At 33.4% G+C, this 18,820-nt stretch overlaps 1 protein-coding gene and 2 long non-coding RNA genes across 3 annotated transcripts; all 3 read right to left on the bottom strand.

Annotated features, from left to right (window-relative positions):
• Nucleotides 1-6,799: 6,799 nt before the first annotated feature.
• LOC116117327 lies at nt 6,800-8,218 on the bottom strand. The gene is made up of 3 exons (XR_004125935.1): nt 8,156-8,218; nt 7,634-7,773; nt 6,800-7,487 (listed from the first exon to the last, which is right to left on the bottom strand). It is a non-coding gene; the product is annotated as an uncharacterized LOC116117327 (long non-coding RNA).
• A 1,719-nt stretch (nt 8,219-9,937) lies between these two features.
• LOC116117349 (disease resistance-like protein DSC1) lies at nt 9,938-15,143 on the bottom strand. Its single transcript, XM_031403396.1, has 4 exons — nt 15,014-15,143; nt 13,944-14,924; nt 13,595-13,820; nt 9,938-10,305 (listed from the first exon to the last, which is right to left on the bottom strand). The coding sequence occupies exons 1-4, from the start codon at nt 15,050-15,052 to the stop codon at nt 10,268-10,270; spliced, it is 1,284 nt and encodes a 427-aa protein (XP_031259256.1). The 5' UTR covers nt 15,053-15,143; the 3' UTR covers nt 9,938-10,267.
• A 1,662-nt stretch (nt 15,144-16,805) lies between these two features.
• LOC116117348 lies at nt 16,806-18,150 on the bottom strand. Its single transcript, XR_004125936.1, has 3 exons — nt 18,020-18,150; nt 17,140-17,647; nt 16,806-17,006 (listed from the first exon to the last, which is right to left on the bottom strand). It is a non-coding gene; the product is annotated as an uncharacterized LOC116117348 (long non-coding RNA).
• Nucleotides 18,151-18,820: the final 670 nt, after the last annotated feature.

The raw sequence follows: 18,820 nt of genomic DNA, 5'->3' as shown, positions 1-18,820 counted from the left end.
TATGTTCCTGGTTCAGATCTCTGGACTTCTGTACCACAAGCAAAGCTGTGTAGATTAAGTCTGCATATGAAAACCTAGCAGGGGGTTCTAATTTCCCTTCTAGATATGTCCCTTGCCAGTTGGTAATGGGATAGATCTTCTTGTTAGGGCTCTTTTATATCTTCAGCTTGTATAGGGTCATGTGGAGTGAATCTGCTTCTGGTTCAGGTTCTAAACCCTGGTGAGATGGTTCAGTTTGCTATGGTGTTGGCTCCACCTCAATTGGAGTAACATCTGGTTGATTTTGACCATGGGCATTGTCATTTGGATCAATTCCAGCCCTATTAGTAGACTTACATGGAAAAACATTCTCGTTAAACACTACATCTCTACTAATAATGACCTTAACCCCTAGTGTATCTCTATCCCACAGCCTATAATCCTTGGTCCCTTCTTGGTATCCTAGGAATACATACCTTATAGACCTAGGTTCTAACTTCCCATCACTAGTGTGTGCATAAGCTGCACATCCGAATACCCTTAGATGACTTAGGCTTAGTTCTTTCCCTGACCACTTTGATTCTGGGCATTTAAACTCTATAGTAGTTAAAGGGCTTATGTTTATTAGGTATGTTGCAGTTGTTAGGGCTTCTCCCCAGAAGGATTTAGGTAGTCCAGATGTAAACAGGAGACATCTCACCTTTTCCAAGAGGGTTCCATTCATTCTATCAACGACTCCATTTTGCTGAGGGGTTCTCCTTATAGTCCTATGTCTTAGGATTCCCTGGTCATTACAGAACTTATCAAATTCTACATTACAGAATTCCAACCCATTGCCTGTTCTAAGAGCCTTCACCTTCCTATCAATTTGGTTTTCCACTAACAATTTCCAACTTTTGAATTTAGTAAGGGCCTCATCTTTTGATTTTGGAAGGTATACCCAGACTTTTTTACTAAAATCATCCACTATGCAGAGAAAGTAGCTATTCCTTCCATGGGACCTAACCTGTTCAGGTCCCCATAAGTCAGCATGAAGGTAATATAGGCAGTTTATAGCTAGGTGAACTCCTTTTGTGAAACTGCCCCTATGTTGCTTACCTAGCACACATGTTTCACAAAATTCCAAAGGTGTTATATTGTCTCTATCAAACAGTCCCTGTTGACCTAAGATGTTTAGGGCTTTTTGACTCATGTGTCCTAACCTCATATGCCATTTTTGTGTCACACTTAATTCTGATGAAATCAGTGCACTATTGTTCCTATCACATTAATAGTTTCCACACAAAATATACAAGCCATTTCGTTTTAGACCTCTCAGCACTATGTTGTTATTCCTGTATATATTGATGCAACCATTTTCTGCCTTATAACAATAGCCAACTTCATCTAAAGTTCCTAGGGATATTAGGTTTCTTTTTAGTTCAGGAATGAACCTAACCTTAGACAGCATTATCAGTTTACCATCTTCCAGTTTTAAGGTTATGTTACCTATTCCTCTAACCTTACAAGCATTATTATTCCCCATAAAGACAGTCTCATGTTCGTCATCTCTAAACTCTTGAAACCACTCCTTATTTGGGCTCATATAGAAGGAACAACCTGAATCTAGGACCCACTCTTGGATCTGGTCTAACTTAGACATTGTGAGGACAAACATTATTGTTCCCCATAAAGACAGTTTCATGTTCGTCATCTCTAAACTCTTGAAACTACTCCTTATTTGGGCTCATATGGAAGGAACAACCTGAATCTAGGACCCACTCTTGGATATGGTCTGACTTAGACATTGTGAGGACATCTGAGACAACAATGCTATCACTAGTGGAGGCTACATTACTCTCAATGTTTCCTTGTTTTTGCTTCTTAATCCACTCGAAACAATTTTTCTTTAAATATCTAATCTTATTGCAGTGAAAACAATTTCTGGTCTCCCCTCTTGTTTTACCATAACCCTTCCCCTTTTTCTTATTCTTTGGGCCATTACTACGATGCATTCCATTTACAGATTGACCTAAGTCTGATCTACCCTTCACAAACAAATTATTTCCATTTCTCTTTTGGACCTTTAATTCTAACTCCCTAGCCTTTAATCCATCAATTATCAGGTCAAGACTAGGCACAGTACCAGTATATTGAAGTGCATTTTTGACAACTTGGTACTCATCAGTTAAGGAATTAAGCAGGATCATAGCTAAGCTAGTATCCCCTAATTCTTGGTCTGTTCCTTTTAAAATCAAAGTCATCTTCAAAAATTTGTCCAAATTATCTTCTAAAGACTTAGAGTTATCTATTTTGTAAGAAAACAATGCACCCTTTAAGAAAACTAGGTTTGGAGCAAACTATAATGAATAAAGTGTTTTAGGTTTACCCCATAAGGTGAGAGGTGTATCCATGCCATCTACCTTCCTCAGCACGTTGTCAGACAGGTTCATCACGATAAGGTTGTGCGCTTCCTCATCAACTTCAGCCTTTTTCTTCAATTTTTCCTTTGGCCACTTGGTAACATCCTTTTCTAGAGGAATCGCAACTTTGTTATGAGACAACAGTGCTTTCATCTTCTTTTTCCAACTACTGAAATCGATTTTCCCATCATATTGGGAAATCTCCATTTGTGTGGTACTCATGGTGTAGTGTTTAGGAATTGATGCGGTATTTGAATGAAATACGAACTTAGATTATCTAGGAATAGACAGATTAAAGAATCCCCAAAAACAGATTTTGACGAAACCCTAGATTTTCAATAGAACCACTAAATCGGAGAAATCTTGACTTAAATTTAAGATCTAATAATCCTTAAGTACTAAGCAACACAAAGATCAAGAAACCCCCAATTTTCTACGAACCCTAAATTCCAAGAAAATCAATTTGATCGACACAAAACCTTAGAAATTAAGGCTCTAATACCATTGTTATTATTCTTTAATCAGAAATCTGCTTTAAATCTAATCAGTCAAACACAAAGATCAAACAAGCAACCACAAAGAAATCAGACACACAATATACCATGGTTCACCTATTCAAGAATGAATAGGCTACGTTCACGTTGAGCTCCACAACTGATAGGGCTCTCTGCACTAATTGATTCCATAGATCCAATTACAAACACAATCAAGATTCACTTACTCCTCACTCCTCACTTCGCTCAAACTCTTTTAGTAAATCTAAACAGAACTGCAATCTTCACCCTAGGAGAAACTCTATCTTGGTATCCCTAGCCCAAGAGTAAACAGACCCTCTATGAGTGATTTACAAAGAAATCCTCACTTGATCACAACAGATTTTACAAAGAAATATAACAAAGAACCTTAGCTCTGACAATGGCAAAAGTCGTATACAAAAGAGAGAAAAGTGTTTTGTGATCTGTCCTCTAAACCCAATTTTTAGACTGTTTTATATGGCTGGATGTGAGGGTTAATAATAGGCGTTGGATCAGCTTTAGAATTAATGGCTTAGATCTTGGATGGTTGAACAATGTGGCACCGTTTGGATAAGTGCATTAGCTGAAGCACAAGATGTCACCGTTTCTGGCTTCACCATCAACATAAATAAAGTTGTATACTCTGTATATAGTTTGGCATCAGAATATGGAAAAATGTGTTCAAAAAATTCAACATCTCTGCTAACAAAAAATTTATTGTTAGTAATATCAAACAATTTATATCCCTTTTGAAAAGTAGGATACCCCAAAAAAATGCAATGTAAAACTCTTGGACTAAACTTATCTAATTTAGGCAAAATGGTAGCATAACAAAGGCATCCAAACACTCTCATTTTTGTCAAATTTGGTGTTTTATGAAAAAGCATTTCATATTTATTTTGAAGAAGAGATGTTGGAACCCTATTAAGGATATATGTGGTAGTTAAAATCAGAGTCGGCGGTGGGCCGTGTCGTGCCTAAAAATTCAAGGCTTATGTCTTGCTAAGGTCTGTAGAAATTAGTGTCTTGTCGTGTCGTGTCGGCCGACCAATCTGAAGGCCCACGGCATGGGCCGCTATACAACATGTCATGTCGCGGGCTATGCCATGGACCTACCACGTGGGCCGACCTACAATTTTTTTAATATTTATAAATTATGTTAATTTTGATTTATTATTAATAATAATTATAAAAAGAGTAATACTAGCCTTACAAAGAGCCATACAAAGAGACAAATTCATCCCTTGAAAGAAGGAAAAAAGACAGAGAGAGAGAGAGAGAGAGAGAGGCAATCATGAATTTTAAGGGCTGGATTTGTCTCTTTGTATGGCTGTTTGTAAGGTTAGTATTACTCTTATAAAAATATATTATATGTTATATTTGGTGACATTTTGTATCTTATTAATAAAAAAATATAATTACTGTGAAATAAAATAAAACAATGAGAGAAGTGAAATATTAATTAAATTTCAACATTTTTTATTATTTATAAATTATAAATACAAACTTAGAAATTAAGATTAAGAATTAACGTTAACAAGTACATCTCCGTTATAAATACAAGTATACAAATAATACAACTATCTCAACTTTGATTCTGGTTTACAAATATTTAAAATAAATGATTGATCAAAAAAATATCATGCATCTTCATTTTTATTAATTTCTTTGTTGTTTACAAATATTCTAGTTTACTCATTTCATTTGTTGTTTTTGTTTTATTTACGGTTTCTTCCAAGGTTTCATCTATTTATCCAATAAAAAGAGGTTGGGATATAAGAGCGGGGAATTGGAGATTCATGATCCCATTCAACCTCATCATCCGATTTTTTTTTACAATTACCATGTAACCCCTGATATTTAGGGATGGGTTTTGTGATATTTATAAAACCACATGGCACATTTAAAAGTATTTCAAATGTTGAGGGTTTAGATTAGTTATCCACTTATCCTTATTTTTTTGTGAAAAGAAAGTTAGAATTTTTATTAAGGATTGGGTTTTTTGAAATAGCTTATTATTCACGCCAATTAAGATTAAAATTTAATATTTATAATTCTCTTCTTTTGTCTCTATACTCTTAAGTCTTATACTGTTTTTCAGTGTTCAAATTTGAAACTTGTGAATTGTACTTGCCTTTTATGTCAAGTTCTTCTGGAATTTGCACTTCTTGATAAATTTTGGAATCATTGGACACTTTGGTATTTTTAGTTGTGTAGTTTTTCATTTAACATACATTAATTTTCTAGGTTTGGTATAGATTTTTTGACAAGCTAATTTAATTGATATGTTAGATATTGTTGTGTGTGATCCATCAAGCTCAGGCCTTTGCGAGGATATAGCCTGATCCAAAACTAGCTCGACAACGATGATTGATCGACCCAGCATAAGTCATCGAGCTATAGCTCAACCCAGTATAAGCTAATCGCGAACAATCAGAACAATCATTCAATCAATCTCCAGATTACTTTAGATCCCAGATATTGCAGGAATGACTAGATCAACAACGATCACTGCGTAATCACAGCGCTTAATCGTGAGAATATCAAAATTGCGATTCAGATCAATTGTAATCCGCTTAATTTCGCTCTTTCCTTTGTACAAATCTTGTATATAAACCCCCTCAAATGATGAGGAAATGATTATGAATTTCACATAGGAACTACATTGTAAGCTCTCACAGTAAATACTAAAACAGTGGATGTAGACTTCAGAGTTAACCTCGCCGAACCACTTTAAAACTCTCATTGTCTTTACTTTATTGCATTTTTACATACATTGCTGATTATTTTTAATCACGTACACGTCAGTTTCGATCCCGACAAGATCGATCAGATCTCTCTGGTTGGTGCAAATTTCTATATCAACAGATATTGAAATTAATATTGTCTTGATTTCTTAACAATTTTTTAATTTGATCCGTGTCCAAAGAGTTGTCAATTGGTCTATTTACCTTTATTATTATTATTATTATTATTGTTATTAATGTTATTTTGTAATTGGAAAATCGTGTAACGTTCTTTACTACTGCAGGTTGTAGGGAGAGTACTGTTGGTAAGGAATGAATTTGATGCTTCAAATTTCACATGTCGTGATTTATCTACCCTTGGCTTGGTTGGAAATGTTCGGGTTTTTTTCTTTCGTAGAATAATATTATGCTACCACCCAAACAATGTTCTTTCGTTTCTGAAGTATAAGATTCTGTTATCATTTTCTCAATGCACTAAAGGTTTTTTTTTAATGATTAACATGCGAGAGGACAACCGGATTTTTAGATGCAAGTATGTTTTCATTGCATGAGATCATTTGGAATTTTTTTTTTTTTTTTTTTTTTTGTTGAACGCTGAATAAAATCTTTCGCTATTTCATGTTGTGATGTCACAGCTAGACCTGATGGAGGATGGATGGTTTCTTATTTAATTTTCTTTTTTGCATGATTGATATGAAAGACGCGAACCAGAGTTTATAAATGTAAGTATGTTTTCAATGCATGAGGTCATGTGGATTCATCTTTGCTTTAACCTCGCATTTATCCTCTGGGGACATGTTTGCATGGGCTCTTTTAGGCTTAAAAGGCGTTAGCTTCGTCTTACCTCCTTTTGCTTGCTCGAGTCTGCATTGAACACCAATTCATACCAGTCTAAAGGATTGCCCGATGTTTCTGCCAACGTTACTGTTGTAATTGGGTAATGATGATCATTTTTATACATTCAGACTACTTTTCCTCTTGTTTTGGGCGATACTACTAATTTTTCTTGGCTCATACAGGAGACGAGGATATGAAAATATAATTGGACTCCAAACGATGGATCTTGTAATGAAAAAGTTAAAAACCCACCTGCTAGGGATAATTTATTATTTTTCCTGTGAATTAACTTGATGCAATACAGGGTTGCTGCTACTGAAGAAGTGATCGAAATTGATGGTAAACAAAATTAAGTTTGAAATGCCCTACATCGGAAGAATAAAAACTAAGGGGAGATAAGGGTCACACAGGCAGATCAGGAATCGGTGTATGGTTTAGAATGGAGACAATAGGATAGTAAGTTATGTACTGAACTTTCTTTCTTTACACATTTATTTTGAGACAAGGTCTATCTGAAAGCGAACCATGGAAGTTAATGGAAAGAATTCCTGTCAAACTTTACATTTCACCCTAATAGATAGCAAAAATGGATAAACGCTAAATGTTAAAACAACCGATACTAGGTGATACGTATCAAGATAGGTAGAGCTTGAGAGAAAGGGAGGACTCAAAGAATAGAAAGGGGTCATGCCTTGTATCCTTCATTCATTTCATTGATTTTAGCTTTTCTTCTCATTCTTATTTTGTACAAAACGGCATGGGAGAAGCTTCTCCCCCTGTTCAAATAAAAAATTTCCAATGGAAAAGGACATCGATGTCACTAACACAATCTGGAAAAGAGCACAAACTGAAAGTCTGAATTGATTCTACATTGAATTCTTCAACAAAAACCAAGCTAAACAAGACTTAAGGGCTTGATGAGCTTGTCATTCTCCTTTGAGCTAAAAAAAGACAAAAGGCTTGAACTGAACAATAACCAATGGTTTTATAATCAAATCTGCAACCTGCTGTGAATTTAGATGATATATAGTGAGAGAGTGTCTGTTAATCTCAATATGTTTTACTGTCAATAATTTGATATAATAGGAAAAATTCTAAAAAGGAAAAATTAAATAAAATATATTATGGCAGGGATTGAATTCAGCAAACATACCATATAGTCAAAGGGCGAAAGACTTGATTTGCAAGTCAAGAGAGCTTGAGTTTCTTAAATCTTTCATGTAGTGGTTCCTCATCATCATGGGAGTCATGGCTTCGCTTAGCTGTTTCAACATGCATCTTTGGATACAAGCACTGTGTTTTAGAGAAATCAATTAGTTTTGATTAACTCCCTGTTTACTGCAATTGATCTAGAGAATGGGCCTCTTTGATAAACCACCAATTAATGTGATAATTTTTATAATTAATTAAACTATATTAGACTATAATTTTTTCATGAAATAATTACAGCTTCCTATTAATATAGCAATGTTTACGAACATTTGGGAATTTCTGCCCTTGCGAGTGAATCTTATTATTATATTGATATGTATTATTCTTCTCTCTAAAATATCATTCAGCTTCTACATAGTTATTTTATGGTGCATCTTGATTGTAGTCAATCTAAAAGACTAAAATAGACAAGAAATTGAGAGCAAAATTAATTAGATAGAAATAGAGATTTGAACTTCCTTACCCTTTAAAAGAATTATAATTCTTTAAGTCTTTTAGGTTGCGGTTCATCATCATCGTCATCATCTCAATCATCATCATCGTCGTCGTTGTCATCACCCGTCGTCGTCATCATCCTCATCATCATCGATAGGGACTCATTCAAGTCTAAAAAGCAAAGCCAGTGGGTTACTTGTACTTGGATTCAACTCTTCCACTTCTTTTCATCCTCATACCTTTTGACATCACAATTATTGTACAACAAAACCAGATCAAACATCGTGATCAAATAATTAATATAAAAAAATCAATGCATTAAAGAAATCAATTTGATTCTATATTTAAAATAAGCAATTAAAAAACAGTTACATGCTATTAAGTTAGTGAAAATTATTTGAATTGAACTTTAAGTTACTGCAAAAGATATATTTTAGAAGTTTTCTAGAAGTTTCCGTGCCCACTTTACTCTTAATTCATCTTGTGATGTGTTCATGTGCCCATGAATTTAACAACAATATATATTCTTTATATTAACTTTTGCATCTGAAAAGAGTGAAAACTTTATATTTCTAGTCCATTAGCTAACAAGAGTTTCCAGAAAAATGAATTAGGAAAATAAAAAACTATCATATATTAAAATTAGGTGTAGAAGGAAACTTACTTGTTTTTGTAGTCGTATATTTTCAATCTCTTAGGTTGTGTCAGTTGTATCAATCACGGTAATCCAACCATTTCTTCAAGTCCAGAGAAGTAGCAGACTCCTAGATTGCCAATCATGTGCAACAGAAAGGCCAAAGGATGGTGGTTCATCGTTACAACGGTCATTTCATTGAGTTTTAGCCTTCTCTTTAAAGATGAAAGATCTATTGGATTCTTCCATTTGTTCTCAAAATCTTGAGGGTACAATAAACGAACTCCCCATTTTTCACCTTACAACCTTCTATGGATACTTCATCTAGGTGGTAACTTTGAAATTGATGATGGCAGCACCAAAAACATATGTGCACGTAAATCAAATCTCTACGAGTAACATAACACAATCATATCCCAAGAATACATGATCTGATTTGATGTATGTATTTCTATCTCCTTCAAACTGACCTTGTAGACCCAATTGCAAAAGAACTACATGAACCATCATTTTTTTCGATGCAACTCAAGGTTAACAAAGAAAGGTGGCCAAAATCTAACAAATCTGGATCTACAACGTTGCAGAAGGCCAAAGCCGCAAAGTCATAACGGAATGTGCCCGTGGTAGTTCTATATCATTACTAACATTTTGAAAGTCAAACCACTCTGGTTCACTTCCAGGAAAACTCATACAACCTTTTGGATTCAAACAATTCATCTGTAATAGAAAATCGAACATTGTTAATTAACTTCAAAATTTTTTTCACAAAATAAATATAAAAATAAGAATTGACTTGTATGATAAGAGAGAGACCTCTTCAACTTGTGAGCATAAAATTGTATCTTGTTGAGAATTTAGTAAGAGCATTTTCACAATTTCTCTAGTGGCATTCCTTTTGAATTTCCAATACTGCGCTTCTAGAAATTTTAGATTATGTGGACATCTGACATGAATGAGGCCTGTTAAGGACAGATAAGTTAAGCAATAACATTTTACATGAATGATATAAAATTTGATCTGTTAAGTGACTTCAGAATGTCATATAAAATTAGTACCACGTGAAATAAAAAATTTAGTACTACTTGAGATATTATAATTGCTTTTTGTTAGACAAATAAATTAAAGAATTCAAAGACATTATTTAGCTGAAAATAATCTTTATTATTTACCTAATTTGCATTACCATCAAAGGGATTTGAAATTTGCAATTTTTGGTTTGTAGATCATCTTTGGCCTTCTCTTTCCTTTCTTTTAGCATTGTCAACACTTCTTCTGGATATTTCCAATGGTTCTCCTAATCTTCAACGTACAAGAATTTAATCCCACACTTTTTCACCTCTCTTCGTAAGCATTAAATTTGATGAGCACTTTACAATTTGATGGCATCTCATCTCATAACAAATTCTATCATGATATATTTGTGCTCTTTAAACACAAATTCCGTTATAGAATGAACTAAATAATACATGATCCGACAGGTTCGCCCAGTAGACGATTTGTTGACACCTATAGTTCATGTTCAGTTATATAAATTTGCTCCTCACCATCTTCACTTTTGACCGAGCAAAACAGTAACACGTAAAAATGAATACCACAGTAAAACCTGGAGAACAACAATAGATGCAAGAAACCTAGAAGTTTTATTATGCCATCTAGTGACTGATCAAGATTTATATAAGATCCCGTATTTTGAAAGGTAAACCACTTTGGAATTTCATCTCCAGGGAAACAGATATTACGCACAATTCTCGACAAGATTCCTGACCAATGAAGGAAAATCATCACATCATAACATAATTTAGCTTAGAATTTTTTTTTTTCTATTACTTTTAAAAACACCTACCATCATAAAAGGACAAAGGATAAAAGAGATACCTCATGAAGAATTTTAGATAAATCCAATTTAAAACAAATAAAACTTGTTTTTCGTCGTCTCCAATGAGGTAACATAGAAATAATGGATCCGATATTGATTGCAAGGATAGTGCAGCATCTTGCCATCACACCTACACCCATTGGAAGCTCTGGCAAAAGTTGAAGTCTCCGACAGTTACTTATGTCTAAGAATTTCAATTTAGAAACCCTTTGATGTTTTCTGGCATGCTCTCAAATTATTTCCAGATGATATAAGTCTTCTAGAAAGGATAATTGTCCAAGATGGTCAGGTAATTTGGTCATTTGAAAGTTTGAAAATCAATCCATTCGATAGAGTTTGAACCTGACGAAGAATTCAATACCCAATTCAAGGGTGTCGGTTCATCATCAACTCGACATAGTTCTAATTTACAAAGTTTTGGCAAGTGTAAGATGGATGTGGTACTTCTTCTATGATTGTTCTTTAGAATCGAGAAACTCGAGAGCTTCTAAATCTCCAAAGTCATGGGGTAATCTTTTGAATTTGGAGCGTCTGAAAAGCTTAAGCACTTCGAGATATTTCAACTTACAGATGCTGCTTGAGAGACTCTCAAGCGATGAACAGTGTGAAAGATCCAACTGAACTAGTCTAGTGGATTTTCGACGAAGAGTGATTCTTTATTGCAGTACCACTTAAATATAGATTTTCCACCTTACATGAGATCTTTGGCTATCTCCAGAGTATACGCAACGGTAGAGATTAATAGATTTGATTGAATGCCATCCGTTAGACTAATAACCTTATGCAATTCCTTAGATCCAGCTCAACAAGCTTATTGAGATTTTGAATAGAAGAGGAGGGATCTCCAACAAACTTGAACACCCCTTTAAAATCAAATACTGAAGATTTGAGGCCCTTGAGAGATTTGGAATCTCTGTCATGTGTTTGGAAAACTGAGATCAACATAATTCAATTTACAAGATTCTGTAAGAAAACAAACTCATATTAGTGCCTTGTATTTTTATAATTTTTCACACAGAAAGAAAACCGTATAAATACCAAAATAATACCTACCTGAACACATTCCAATGTTTACCTTTGTTGTCTTGCATAACAAGTTTAACAAGATTCTCTGAAGGAAATTTAATGGCAATGATTCAAATGGGCATTTATTCCAACTGAAGTATGTAATGTCATTGGGAAAGGATTCAGGTTTCTTCAAACCATCCAACTTAGTTTCAGAATTATCTTGGTCTTGCCAGTATTTTGAGTGTATACTCTACGAATCTTAAGTTATCCATCTTGAGAAAAGATGACAATTTAAGCCTGCATCGCTTATTTTAGATATGTCCAAGCTAATGCTTCGTACTGCTTCAATTCCCTAACATCAACAGAGATCAGTTGCATACAAGAGAGAAGATACTCCCATTAATCAAACTAATTAATTAAGTTAACGTTTGCTAACCATCAATGTTAACCTAATCAAATTAATTTAAGCTTCATACGTAAGTTAAGATACAAAATTTATTTTTTTATTAAAAATAAATTATGAATCAATTACAAACAAATACTCTAGTGAATAGAAACATTGAGCTAACTGAAACAAATAAAGATCACGAATTTCAGAAGTAGAGATTAAAATAAGTAGGATAACAATAACGATAACGATAATAGTGCTTCAAAAGTAAGACATATTGTTTTAATATTTCTTTTTTATGTACTTTAGCTTTCTTTGAATTGAAGAAAGGAAATAATTTTAATTAATTGTAAGACACTAAACAATTTACAAAAAGCAAAAATGTAAATATAGAAGCTTGACTTATAAGTAAAATAAAAACATTAATCTGATAATAAAAAACATTTTTTTTTTTTGGGCTAGCCTCTAGTACGAGGAAGACTTTATTAGAATGAAAATAATAATAATAATAATAATAAAGCTACCATGATCTCTCATTAGATATCCTCAAACCAGACGTTAATTTAAAATTTGTGTAAAAATATAAGCTCACTCTAAAAGCTATTTGTCTATCTATATATATGTACAACTAGCCTTTACCTTTCTTCTTTTAAATGCTTTGAAGATATCCATATGATGCCATAGACGAATCTCTTTGCAACTATCTTCTCGAGCAATTTCCCTACCCATTTCTTGAAGCAAATCATGCATTGTTATGATATTGTTGAATGTCCGAAACACGAGACATTTGTCAATAAGAACTTCTATTCCATTCTTGGCAGAAATGTCACAAGCATTTAAGATTTCTATGACTGAAGCTATATGTTCCCCTTTGAAGAAACATGCAATATCTAAAAATAAATCTTTTTCTTTCTCAAGTCCATCATAACTAACTCTTAGTACCTTTTGAATTTCCGAAGGAGGACCTTTGGCTAGTTCTTTTATTGCACTTTCCCAAAATTCTTTTCCCTTGGAACACAAATAAGAACCCAACACTTTAAGAGCCAAAGGGAGACATTTGGTATATGAAATTGCTTTGTTCGATAGCTCCATATAATCTTCAATAGGCAAGTCTCGTTTAAAGGCATACCGATTAAAAAGTTGATGAGCTTCCTCCTCCCTTAGTCCCTGAACCTCGTATATATAAGCATCATCTACTCCACAATTTCTCAACACGTGCTTATTCCTTGTTGTTATGATAATTTGACTTTTTGAGCTCAACCAATTAAGATTTCCAATCAAATTTTCTATTTGCTGTAAAGATGTCACATCGTCAAAAACAATGAGAACCTTCTTATCTTTAAGTCTTTTTCTTGCAAATGTGAGTCCTATATTAGGATCTCTATCCTCTAATATTTTGGAGAGAAGTTCTTTTTGCAAGTGAGTTAATCTACTACTTTTCTCTGACTCTTCTCTAACATTTTCAGCAAAATAGGATCCTTCAAAATGACTAAAAATTTTGTCGAATACTACATGGGCAATAGTTGTCTTGCCAACACCACCTATNAAATTTGCTCCTCACCATCTTCACTTTTGACCGAGCAATAACAGGTAACAACGTAAAAATGAATACCACAGTAAAAACCTGGAGAAACAACAATAGATGCAAGAAAACCTAGAAAGTTTTTATTATGCCAATCTAGTGACTGATCAAGAGTTATATAAGATCCCGTATTTTGAAAGGTAAACCACTTTGGAATTTCATCTCCAGGGAAACAGATATTAGCACAAAATTCTCGACAAGATTCCTGTACCAATGAAAGTGAAAATCATCACATCATAACATAATTTTAGCTTTAGAATTTTTTTTTTTCTATTACTTTTAAAAAACAACTAACATCATAAAAAGGACAAAGGATAAAAAGAGATACCTCATGAAGAATTTTAGATAAATCCAATTTAAAACAATGAATAAAACTTGTTTTTCGTCGTCTCCAATGAGGTAACAATAGAAATAATGGATCCGATATTGATTGCAAGGATGAGCTGTCATTTGCCATCACACCTACACCCATTGGAAGCTCTGGCAAAAGTTGAAGTCTCCGAGAGTTACTTATGTCTAGAAATTTCAATTTAGAAAGCCCTTTGATGTTTTCTGGCATGCTCTTAAAATTATTTCCAGATAGATATAAGTCTTCTAGAAAGGATAATTGTCCAAGATTGTCAGGTAATTTGGTCATTTGAAAGTTTGAAAAATCAATCCATTCGATAGAGTTTGAACCTGACGAAGAATTCAATACCCAATTCAAGGGTGTCGGTTCATCATCAACTCGACATAGTTCTAATTTACAAAGTTTTGGCAAGTGTAAGATGGATGATGGTACTTCTTCTATGATTGTTGCTTTAGAATCGAGAAACTCCGAAGCTTCTAAATCTCCAAAGTCATGGGGTAATCTTTTCAATTTGGAGCGTCTGAAAAGCTTAAGCACTTCGAGATATTTCAACTTACAAATGCTGCTTGAGAGACTCTCAAGCGATGAACAGTGTGAAAGATCCAATTGAACTAGTCTAGATGGATGTTCGACGAAGAGTGATTCTTTTATTGCAGTACCACTTAAATATAGATTTTCCACCTTACATGAGATCTTTGGAGCTATCTCCAGAGTATAGCAACGGTAGAGATTAATAGATTTTGATTGAATGCCATCCGGTAGACTAATAAGCCTTATGCAATTCCTTAGATCCAGCTCAACAAGCTTATTGAGATTTTGAATAGAAGAGGGAGTGATCTCCAACAAACTTGAACAACCATTTAAAATCAAATACTGAAGATTTGAGGCCCTTGAGAGATTTGGAATCTCTGTCATGTGTTTGGAGAAACTGAGATCAACATAATTCAAATTTACAAGATTCTGTAAGAAAACAAACTCATATTAGTGCCTTGTATTTTTATAATTTTCAACAGAAAGAAAACCGTATAAATACCAAAATATATACCTACCTGAACACCATTCCAATGTTTAACTTTGTTGTCTTGCATAACAAGTTTAACAAGATTCTCTGAAGGAAAATTTAATGGCAATGATTCAAACGGGGCAATTATTCCAACTTAAGATGTAATGTCATGGGAAAGGATTACATTCCAAAACATCTAACTTAGTTTCAGAATTATCTTGGTCTTGCCAGTATTTTGAGTTGTATACTCTCAAGAATCTAAGTTATCCATCTTCGAGAAAGATGACAATTTAAGCCTGCATCGCTTATTTAGATATGTCCAAGCTAATGCTTCGTACTGCTTCAATTCCCTAACAGTCAACAGAGATGAACAGTTAGCATACAAGAGGAAGTACTCCCATTAAATCAAACTAATTAATTAAGTTAACGTTTGCTACCATCAATGTTAAATAATCAAATTAATTTAAGCTTCATACGTAAGTTAAGATACAAAATTATTTTTTTATTAAAATAAATTATGAATCAATTACAACAAATACTCTAGTGAATAGAAACATTGAGCTAAGCAACAAATAAAGATACGAATTTCAGAAGTAGAGATTAAATAAGTAGGATAACAATAACGATAACGATAATAGTGCTCTAAAAGTAGACATATTGTTTTAATATTTCTTTTTTATGTACTTAGCTTTCTTTGAATTGAAGAAAGGAAATAATTTTAATTAATGTAAGACACTAAACAATTTACAAAAGCAAAATGTAAATATAGAAGTTGATATAAGTAAAATAAAACACTTAATCTGATAATAAAAAACATTTTTTTTTTGGCTAGCCTCTAGTACGAGAAGACTTATTAGAATGAAAATAATAATAATAAAGCTACCATGATCTCTCATTAGATATCCTCAAACCAGACGTTAATTAAAATTTGTGTAAAAATTAAGCTCACTCTAAAAGCTATTTTGTATCTATATATATGTACAACTAGCCTTTACCTTTCTTCTTTTAAATGCTTTGAAGATATCCTATGATGCCTAGACGAATCTCTTTGCAACTATCTTCTCGAGCAATTTCCCTACCCATTTCTTGAAGCAAATCATGCATTGTTAGATATTGTTGATGTCCGAAACACGAGACATTTGTCAATAAGAACTTCTATTCCATTCTTGGCAGAAATGTCACAAGCATTTAAGATTTCTATGACTGAAGCTATATGTTCCCCTTTGAAGAAACATGCAATATCTAAAAATAATTTTTCTTTCTCAAGTCCATCAACTAACTCTAGTACCTTTTGAATTCCGAAGGAGGACCTTTGGCTAGTTCTTTTATTGCACTTTCCAAAATTCTTTTCCCTTGGAACACAAATAAGAACCCAACACTTTAAGAGCCAAAGGGAGACATTTGGTATATGAAATTGCTTTGTTCGATAGCTCCATATAATCTTCAATAGGCGAGTCCGTTTAAAGGCATACCGATTAAAAAGTTGATGAGCTTCCTCCTCCCTTAGTCCCTGAACCTCGTATATATAAGCATCATCTACTCCACAATTTCTCAACACGTGCTTATTCCTTGTTGTATGATAATTTGACTTTTTGAGCTCAACCAATTAAGATTTCCAATCAAATTTTCTATTTGCTGTAAAGAGTCACATCGTCAAAAACAATGAGAACCTTCTTATCTTTAAGTCTTTTCTTGCAAGTGAGTCCTATATTAGGATCTCTATCCTAATATTTTGGAGAGAAGTTCTTTTTGCAAGTGAGTTATCTACTACTTTTCTCTGACTCTTCTCTAACATTTTCAGCAAAATAGGATCTTCAAAATGACTAAAAATTTTGTCGAATACTACATGGGCAATAGTTGTCTTGCAACACCACCTATCCCAAATTCCTATTTTGAAACACCATTGAATCCCTTGTGCAACAAAGACTCTATTCTTTTTGGAAATTCTATTCCAACCGGCCCGAATAATCACTTGGAGACAATTATTCAGTCTCATGGAAATATCGTCCAAAATTTCATCTATAAGTTTAGATTCAGGCCTAAAAAATACAAACAAAACAACTTTAATTAGTTAGAAAATGTTGATTTAGGTTTCATTCAATTAAAGCGGTAGGAAATATTTATGACACTAAAAGAATTACAAAAAGAGAATATTATGGAATTAAAACTTACTTCTGATTATTATAGTCCAGCCAACTAGACTAGCTGCTTCATTCAAAGCAGTCTTCCATCTTTGCAGCATCTCTAACTTCTCCTTAGTACATTTTTCAAGCTCAGCAATCCGTTTCCAAAACTCCCAGTTTGATTCCTTACATCTGATGGGTCTACGTGGTAGAAAACTGGTATAACAATCTGCTCTCTATTTCTTGTAGTGAAGGATTTGTTCGAGTTCTTGGAGGCACCATCCAGAAGATGCATAACTTTTTGAGAAAATGATGACTGAAATTTTTGATGCTTTAATGGTATTCAAAGAAATGATGAAATTTCATCTCCTCTAACATTTGGTCATCAATGAAAGTATTAATCTTTTTACGACACAAAGCCGCATAGAGATGGCTCGTGAAACTGTTGCGGGTGTCCTCGCCTCTGAAACTAAGAAAAACATCATGCTTCTTGAAGGATTGTTGGTGGGAGACGAAGAACCAGCCATCAACATCAATTGATGAAATGCTTTTCAATTCTGTTATGTAACAAAATATTAATGATATTCTTCGTCAATCAAAAACATTCATTAGAAAATAAATTGAAGTAAATGAGAAATCAAAAATTATGATTCAATATAATTATTAAATAATTCATTATATTCCTAGTAATTCTAAAAAAATAATTAAATGATACGTAAACAATTAATAACAATAACAATAAAATAGAGATTACCTTTAATTAGCCTTAGAAGTTCAGATCTAAATCAAGAATCTTTAAACAAAATTTGATGCTAATTTTACTATGTATTCAGCTTGTTTGAAACATAAACGCATCACTACTTTCATAAATGATACAAAATTAAAAAAATCTGAGTAAAATAATAGATATAAAAAGTCATAGTATATACCTAAATAACAAATGGAGGCAGATCTGAATTGCTCGAGAGAAAGTATGTAAGATCAATGAAGATCGATGAGGATATTGAAGCGATGGAAAACCGTAAAACTTTCGGTATGAATGATTTCTCCTATTTTTATCTCTTCTTACTCAACTCTTGAAAGAAAATTGCAAGGTAAATAGCAGAGAAAGTACCAGAAATTTCCTGAAATTTCATTACAATTATAACTGGTTTCTTTTTCTTAGTCTCTCTCCGTTATTATTTCTACTTTATCAAAAGTTGTTTGCCATTTCTCTTTATTGACTTTGACAATCACGTGTTACGCAATGAGAATCTTCGGGACGCGTTTTTTCTTTACTTTTAATTTATTGCTTTTAAGTTCATAAATAAAAATAAGTAAAAACCAATTAACAGGATTTTTATTCAAATTAATTTTATTAAATTATATATTTTCTATTGGACCAATAAAAATAATTGATCTATACAAAACATCAAGTAGTTTTGGAATTAGTTTTTTTTTCTTCTAGAGAATGGGCGCTTTGGCAAACCACTAATTGGTCCAGATCTGGTCATTAGTAACGACGAAAGAAATAGTCGTTGTTGACCGACAACGACGATCATATCTTTAACTGTCACTTCTTTAGTCTTTTCCAATCGTGACGGTCACATATGGCTGTAGATCTGGCATTTTTCGGCTAAATCCATAATAGATTTGGCCGAAAAAGGCCATAGCGAGGCCATATGGGTCAGATTCGACTGGCATGTGTCGTTACACAATTTTTCGGCCAAATTCCGACGGTAGTAGCCAGA

Source organism: Pistacia vera, unplaced genomic scaffold (genome assembly GCF_008641045.1).
Source record: "Pistacia vera cultivar Batoury unplaced genomic scaffold, PisVer_v2 Contig804, whole genome shotgun sequence".
Lineage (NCBI taxonomy): Eukaryota > Viridiplantae > Streptophyta > Magnoliopsida > Sapindales > Anacardiaceae > Pistacia > Pistacia vera.
The sequence above is the reverse complement of the archived record's forward strand: the minus strand, read 5'-3'. Positions and strand labels throughout refer to the sequence as shown.

What these genes read in the sequence shown, in the direction of transcription:
- LOC116117349 (XM_031403396.1), bottom strand. Translation starts at nt 15,052, where the DNA reads ATGCAAGACAACAAAGTTAAACATTGGAATGGTGTTCAG. An exon ending in TATCTAAAATTCTTCATGAG is followed by an intron (nt 13,821 to 13,943) that starts GTATCTCTTTTT and finishes TCATTGGTACAG; the next exon opens with GAATCTTGTCGAGAATTTTG. An exon ending in CTCGGTCAAAAGTGAAGATG is followed by an intron (nt 10,306 to 13,594) that starts GTGAGGAGCAAA and finishes AAAGTGAAGATG; the next exon opens with GTGAGGAGCAAATTTATATA.